We start from the raw sequence: 7,650 nt of genomic DNA on the forward strand, positions 1-7,650 counted from the left end.
CAATGGAAATTGATTTTCACCGTGAAAGTAGCAGAAAAAAGCAACGTCTTGAAGCTTGTCACAGTGGTAACGTTTTTGTAGAACTTAAGAGTGCTTTTAGAGGAATTTTGAAAACTTATTACCTCAAAAACGGATGCGATGAGGTAAAAGACATTGCTTTGTTTTTAGAATCACATAAAGTAAAACTTATAGAATTGGTAAATCAACAGTTAAGTGTTAATGGTGCAGTGAAATTTAATCTTGTGTTTGAATGTACGTATATTAAACCACTTAGTGAAGAAACTCAGGCAAGAGCCTTAAAGACTAAGAATAAAAAGATTTTGTATGACTCTTCAATTGATTCAATAGTTAAAAGAATGTACAGAAAGATTTCTCAAGAAGAAAGCGAGTATCTTGACAAAGGAAGTGGTTGGACACTGTATAAAATAGATGGTATTCTCGTAAGATTTAGTAGGTACAGACCTCTCAGAGGTAGTACGTATATTCCACTACCTCAAATCATTGAAAATAAAAAAGCAGTAATAAATCCAAAAAATTTACATGATAATCAGTGTTTTAAGTGGGCCATCATTTTTCGATATGTAAAAGGTTCTCACCGAGAACGTGTAAATAACCGATATCTCAACTTACAGAATAAATTCAATTTTGAAGGAATACGTTTTCCCACACCACTTAATCAAGTAAAAAAATTTGAAAAGAATAATCCCAATGTAAGTGTTAATGTTTATAGTTTCAACGAAAGTGAGGATGTTTATCCATTGAAGGTATGTGACAAGGAGCTTAACCTCTTAACGCCCACTGTGCCAAATTTGTCACATACCCATTTTATGCATGTAGTATAGTGTCAGAATGAAAATTACAACCTTAAATGCCCATTGTGACACATATGGAACTATTTTCAATAATTTACTGTACTGTGCTGTTGCCTGGTGGCAGTTATGTGAACTACAGCCAGTGAGCAGATCTACCATACACAGTAAACACCAATTCTTCATAACCTCTAAGTCTTCATACCTGTATTTAGCAGAAAAAAAGTAAGTACCCTTTTTATAAAATATGGTCTAGTTTACATAGTTAACTGAAAGTGTGTTACAGTAGTTTTAGTTCATAAAATATGTCTAGTTTATGTTTTATGATGCTTTTTAGGTTTGTGCCAAATTTGTCACATTGGGCACAACTGTAAAACTGCAGTTTTTCAGTTCGTCCCAAAAATGGCACATTGGGCATTAAAGTCAACCTACAAGCTTTTTGTACAACAATGTTTATTTTTGTCAGATGTCACATTGTCGACTAAGAAGACATAACAACACAACTTCGCTTTTACCCCCCGATGACAGTGAAGACAGTTTGGTGGATGACTCAGATGAGGATCCAGATTACACCCCTGGCCGTGACAAAAAGAACAAGTTAGCCTTATTTTGTAAGTTTATTTATACCATTAATTCCATAATTAACTTAGTTAGGCTCATACTTACTAATCTAAATTTATATTCAATACTAATAGGCTATGTTCTGTTTATTATATGTCTTTTCTTGTTATGACAGCACCATTTTTAATGCACACGGTTAGGATAATTCAGATTATGTTACACTAGGCTGTATAGAAAATTGTTTCAGCGGTGCTGTTATATACTAGTAAAGACCTCAATATGTTATTTATTTTAGTGTGAAATACATACTTTTTTGTGGTTTGAAAAAAAGCAAGGCAACAGCGAGTTTGTTTTGTTTCAGTGAACAATGCAGCGAGCTCCAGTGATGTCACAGATGAAGACGAAGAGAACATCCCTTCAACGTCTACAGCCACAAAAAAGAAGATTCCAAAAAAACCAGCACCTGCTTGGAATGAAGTGAATCCAGATAACAGTGAGAAACCTTCTCCGCCAATGCTAGAATTAAGTAACGAACATGTACTTCAGTCTCCAGTTGACTACTTCAAAGATTTTTTTGACAATGACCTTTTAACTTTGATTGCTACTCAGTCAAACTTGTATAGTGTCCAAAAAAATCCGAATAAACCCTTGAATACCTCAGAGAAGGAAGTAGAGCAGTTTATAGGCATTTGCATCTACATGAGCATTTATGGTCTACCTAGGAGTAGGATGTATTGGAATGGAAATACACGAGTAGAAAAGGTTGCACATGTTATGTCACGTAACAGATGGGAGGAACTGAAGGCCAACTTGCACTTCAATAACAATGATCACATGCCATTACAGAATGATCCAAACAAAGATAGGCTATTTAAAATCCGCCCACTAGTTGATGCTCTTCAAAACAAATTCAAAAACATTCCTATTGAGGAACAAATGCTCTGTGTTGATGAACAGATTGTGCCCTTCAAAGGCACATCTTTACTAAAACAGTACAACCCGATGAAACCCCACAAGTGGGGATACAAACTGTTTGTACTTTGTGACAGCAAGGGTCTGATTCACAATTTTGAGATCTACACTGGTCGCATACTACCTGCTACTTCCCTACCTGACATTGGAGCTAGTTCAAATGTTGTTTTACGACTGGTTGAACACTTGCCTCGTAATGAAAACAAATTCTTAATCTATTTTGATAACTGGTACTCATCACCAGCTCTCTTAGTGACTCTAGCAAATATTGGTTTCCAATCCCTCGGGACCATTCGACTAGGACGATTTCCAGGCTTGTTGTTTTCATCTGACCAAGAAATGAAAAAGAAAGGCCGTGGGTCTTATGAGGAAAAAGAGGCAACAATTGATGGGGTAAAAAATTAGGGCTGTAAAATGGTTAGACAATCGAGGGGTGTCTCTTGCGTCAACTTTTGAGTCTGCTTGCCCTATCAACACTGTGCAACGCTTTGACTCTAAAGGTCGTGAGCAGATTGATGTCACTTGCCCTAAAATCGTTACAACATACAATAAGTTCATGGGGGGAGTGGACCTTCTAGATGGACTTATCAGCTACTACCGAATTAATCTAAGATCTCGGAAGTTTTATTTGAGGTTTTTCTTCCACTTTGTTGACGTAAGTATTGTCAATGGATGGCTTCTCTTCAGACGAGACTGTCAACATAATGGAATTGCTAAGCAGGGAGTAATGGATTTGCTAGCTTTCCGGTGTGAGGTGGCCGAGTCTCTTTGTAACTTAGGAGCTGACCCAATAAAAAGAGGAAGGCCATCAACAGACAGGGTAGAGAACGAATTTTCAAAGAAAAAGAAGAAAGGTCCATGTGTCAATATCCCTATACCAGATGTTAGAAAAGATGGAGTTGGACATTGGCCATCTGTTGTCGAAGATAGGCAGAGATGCAAGCATCCCTTCTGCAAGCAGAAATCATCCATTATGTGTGAAAAGTGTAAAGTTCACCTCTGCCTAAACAAAGGAAAGAACTGTTTTGTGGATTTCCACTTGTAAGGTGCTCCTTATACTGTGTAGTAATGTGTTTTACTTATAATTCTAAATATACTGTAATTATGAAGCAATATACTATTAGTTTTTCTTATGTCCTGTTTACTTTCTCTAAAGTGCACTATTTTCTCTATTGCCCAATGTGCCAGATTTGGCACTTACCCAAAATTTGGTTAAATAGTAAATTTAAAAATCTGAAAAAAATTACAGGTCATCTAAGTACCATTTAAAGTAACTTTTAGCATAAAATAATTTTTTTTATATACTGCATCATGTAGTGGGCATTAAGAGGTTAAGGAACATTTCGATCTGCTTCTCTTCACAAACAATATAGGTATAAGTCATTACTGTTATATAACTAATTTTTCTAGATTAGTTAGGTCTCAGATAACTAGTCATGAAACACAAGCTTCTTTCTGTAAGAGATGTTTTAAACACTTTCAGGGATCTAATTCTAAAACACAGTTAAAGAATCATATAAAAGATTGTATTTCACATAAACCTATTAAAGTTATTATGCCTGTTGACAGGGATGATTCGGACGAACCGTTGTTTTTATCTTTTTCAAATTTTCATTACAAATACCCAGTACCTATTGTAGCTTATTGCGATTTTGAATCTATTCTAAAAAAGCCTTTAGCTGAAGAAAAGATGTCTCAACATGTAACTGTAAAATCTATTCACGAGCCAATGAGCTTTTGTGTGTATTTTGCTTACGATAAAGACAGTCTACCTGATGAAATATTAAATAGCTTACCGAATGAACCATATTTGTATAGAGGACCTAATGCCTCGGCTAAATTTGTAGAATATATAGTAAGCATGGCAAACCTAATTGGTGATTTATTAGATGTAAACAAATCAATGCTATCTCTTACTCAGGAAGAAAAAGAAAGAGTTAAGTCAACCACTCATTGTGAATGCTGCAATTCGGAGTTTACTGAAACTTTCAACCAACCTTGTAAAGATCACTGTCATTTGTCAGGACGTTTTAGATCAGTTTTGTGTTATGCTTGTAACTTAAAGCGACAAAATCAAAAGTTTCTTCCTGTAGTAATTCACGGAAGTTCAAATTACGATAGTCATTTTATAATAAAAAATCTAGGTTGTGATGAAAGAAAAGTTGAAGTAATTCCGAATAGCAAAGAAAAATACATTTCATTTGTTAAGCATACAGAAAGTGGAATTAAATTAAGATTTGTTGATAGCTTTAGATTTATGGGAAGTAGTTTAAGTTCGCTTGTACAAAATTTAAGCTTAGACCAATTTAATCATACAAAGATGTTTTTTAACAACGAAGACTTGTCATTAGTTACTAGAAAGGGTGTTTATCCATATGAGTTTACAGATGCTTGGGAAAAACTTGATTTAACTCAGTTGCCAAGCAAGGAATGTTTCTATAACACTATGACTCTAAATGACATCAGTGAATCAGATTATGAACATGCTAAAAAGGTTTGGAATAGTTTTCAATGTAAAACACTAGGTGAATATAGTGATCTTTACCTTAAAACTGATGTATTACTTTTGTGTGATGTATTTCAAAACTTTAGATTAGTATGTCAATCAAACTACGATTTGGATCCTGCTCATTACTTAACCTTACCTAGTCTTACTTTTGATGCTATGTTAAAATTTACAAACGTAAAACTTGAACTTATTGAAGACTATAATCAATATCTTTTCATTGAGAAAGGTATAAGAGGTGGTATTACACAGTGTGTAAAACGCTATGCAAAATCTAATAATAGTTACATGGGTAACGCCTTTGATCCTGGAAAAGACAGTTCATTTTTAATATATATAGATGCAAACAACTTATATGGATACGCAATGTCAAAACCTATACCAAAAGATTCTTTTAAATGGTTAACCAAAAAACAAATTAAGACATTTGATGTTTTGTCTGTACCTGATAATGGGGATGTTGGTTACATAATTGAGTGTGATGTAAAATATCCTCATCGTTTACATGACAAACACAATGACTTACCGTTCTTGTCAGAAAACAAATGTCCTCCAGGATCAAAGCAAATCAAACTCCTAACTACTTTACAACACAAAAAGAAATACGTTTGTCACTATTTAGTTTTAAAGCAAGCTTTGAATCATGGATTAAAACTAAAGAAAATCCGTAGAGTATTGAAATTTAATCAAAGCACTTGGTTGAAACCTTATATAGATTTCAATACTAAAAAACGAAAAGAAGCAAACAATAGCTTTGAGAAAGAATTTTATAAGCTTCTTAACAATGCTATGTTTGGAAAAACAATTGAAAATATAAGAAAACGTACTAATCTTGAACTGGTAACTGATTCCAGAAAAGTAGAAAAACTTGTTTCTAAACCTGGGTTCAAGAACAGAATTGTCTATGGTGAGAATATTTCAGCCATTGAAATGGTAAAGGATAAATTGTATTTTAATAAACCAATCTATATAGGTTTTACTGTTCTTGAATTATCTAAATTGCATATGTATGATTTTCACTATAATGTAGTTAAACCTTTTTATTCCAATAAGATTGTTAACGTACTTTATTTAGATACAGATTCCTTTTTTTATAAAATATTCACTCCTGATGTGTATGAGGATTTCCTCAACCCAAACTTAAAGTGCTTTCTTGATTTGTCCGACTACCCTAAAGATCATAAATGTTATGACGAGACAAACAAGAAAACTCTAGGAAAATTCAAAGATGAATGTATAAGTATTCCTATTTTAGAATTTATAGGTTTGAAACCTAAATTGTACACATATACAACTATGAATAATGAATATCTTACAACAAGTCAGGGTCATAGATTGAAAAAAGCCAAAGGTATAACAAAATCAGTTGTAGATAAAAAAATTCACTTTAATGATTTCCTGAACTGTTTGAATAATAAAGTCAATTTAAGATGTGATGTAACATTATTTCAATCAAAAAAACATAATATCAAAACATTATCAGTAAACAAATTGCCATTAAATTATGATGATGACAAAAGGAGTGTTTGTGAAGATGGCATCAATACAATTGCTTATGGACATTACCAACTAAAATGATGTTAACAATATACATTCACCTGTTGTTATGTAAATATTGTAAATAAAACTGATTGTATACTAATAATTATGTGTTGTTATTTTTTTCCTATTCTAATTTAAGAGTACCAAGGAAAGTAAAGAGACAAAACATTTTAAATAACATTTTGTTTATTATATTTGATTTTTGAATTACATAATTTTCTTTACAATTCCAGACAATGGTAAATATTGAACCAAAGCATCATGAATTATCAAACAATATGCAGCTGTATTAGCAGGTACTTCAGCAGAAGTTTGAATTTCTAGACGTATATCAAGTGATCCAGTCTTTAGTGTTTCTAATTGTTTAGAACAGTCTATAACAAATAAAGGAGTTTTAGCTAAAAATGTTTTTTTATAGAGACAAGGTTGATCATCACATCCTGAATAATAAGAAGATTGAAATCTTGTATACAAGTCATACATTAGTGATTTATTCCCATTCAAGTTATCATAAGGATAGTATTTGCTGTTGAGGTACAATTTAACATTTTCCAAACTACAAAAATCAAAATGAGATGCATTTTTAGCAGCATTGTCTTTACGATTTGTTTGAAAACCTAGTATGACGTAGCGTGGCTTTTCCATAACTGAACTAGTTTTAACTGTCCATGTTTGAAACTGCGAGGCTGGTAAAGATGGATATTCGTTTAATTGCCATCTTCTAAAAGGAATAGAAATGGGTTGATCTTTATCTACAACTTTTAAAAGAGATAATTTTATACTGTCTTCAACTTGTACGTAAGGTACTTTCCAAATAACTTTTGTCAAATTTATTTTAAAATCATGTAAAGAAGCTCCACTCTGAATGATAGCATTCTTATCACTTGATGCCCTCAAAAGTACCAATTCCTGTTTAACATTTAATAAAATATTATTATAATCTTCTACAAATCCAAGAAGCAATTTAAGTGGTACACAAAAAGAAAAGTTAGTTTTATCACTTAAATTTTCTACTGATGTAATTTTCCAACCAGCATTTTCCATCCAGTTGACATCACTTGGGCGAGATGTAAGTATATTTTTCATTGTAGTCGTAATACCAACATTTTTAACTCTATCAATTTCTGTACCACACAGTTCATATCGTATTTCATCAAACAAAAATGACATAGCATTATTTACCAACTCTGTAGTTATATCATCAGAATTGTCTGCAGCCTTTATAATTTTTCCCTCAATCAGAAGGAAACTTCGACTTGG

At 32.8% G+C, this 7,650-nt stretch overlaps 1 protein-coding gene across 1 annotated transcript; it reads left to right on the plus strand.

Moving 5' to 3' along the window:
• Positions 1 to 783: 783 nt before the first annotated feature.
• On the plus strand, positions 784 to 2,747 carry LOC124372349 (piggyBac transposable element-derived protein 1-like). The gene is made up of 2 exons (XM_046830730.1): positions 784 to 1,420; positions 1,732 to 2,747. The coding sequence occupies exons 1-2, from the start codon at positions 1,276 to 1,278 to the stop codon at positions 2,745 to 2,747; spliced, it is 1,161 nt and encodes a 386-aa protein (XP_046686686.1). The 5' UTR covers positions 784 to 1,275.
• The last annotated feature ends 4,903 nt before the right edge of the window (positions 2,748 to 7,650 follow it).

Source organism: Homalodisca vitripennis, unplaced genomic scaffold, assembly GCF_021130785.1.
Source record: "Homalodisca vitripennis isolate AUS2020 unplaced genomic scaffold, UT_GWSS_2.1 ScUCBcl_2956;HRSCAF=8146, whole genome shotgun sequence".
In the NCBI taxonomy this organism is placed as follows: domain Eukaryota; kingdom Metazoa; phylum Arthropoda; class Insecta; order Hemiptera; family Cicadellidae; genus Homalodisca; species Homalodisca vitripennis.

What these genes read in the sequence shown, in the direction of transcription:
- LOC124372349 (XM_046830730.1), top strand. Translation starts at nt 1,276, where the DNA reads ATGTCACATTGTCGACTAAGAAGACATAACAACACAACTTCGCTTTTA. An exon ending in GAACAAGTTAGCCTTATTTT is followed by an intron (nt 1,421 to 1,731) that starts GTAAGTTTATTT and finishes GTTTTGTTTCAG; the next exon opens with TGAACAATGCAGCGAGCTCC.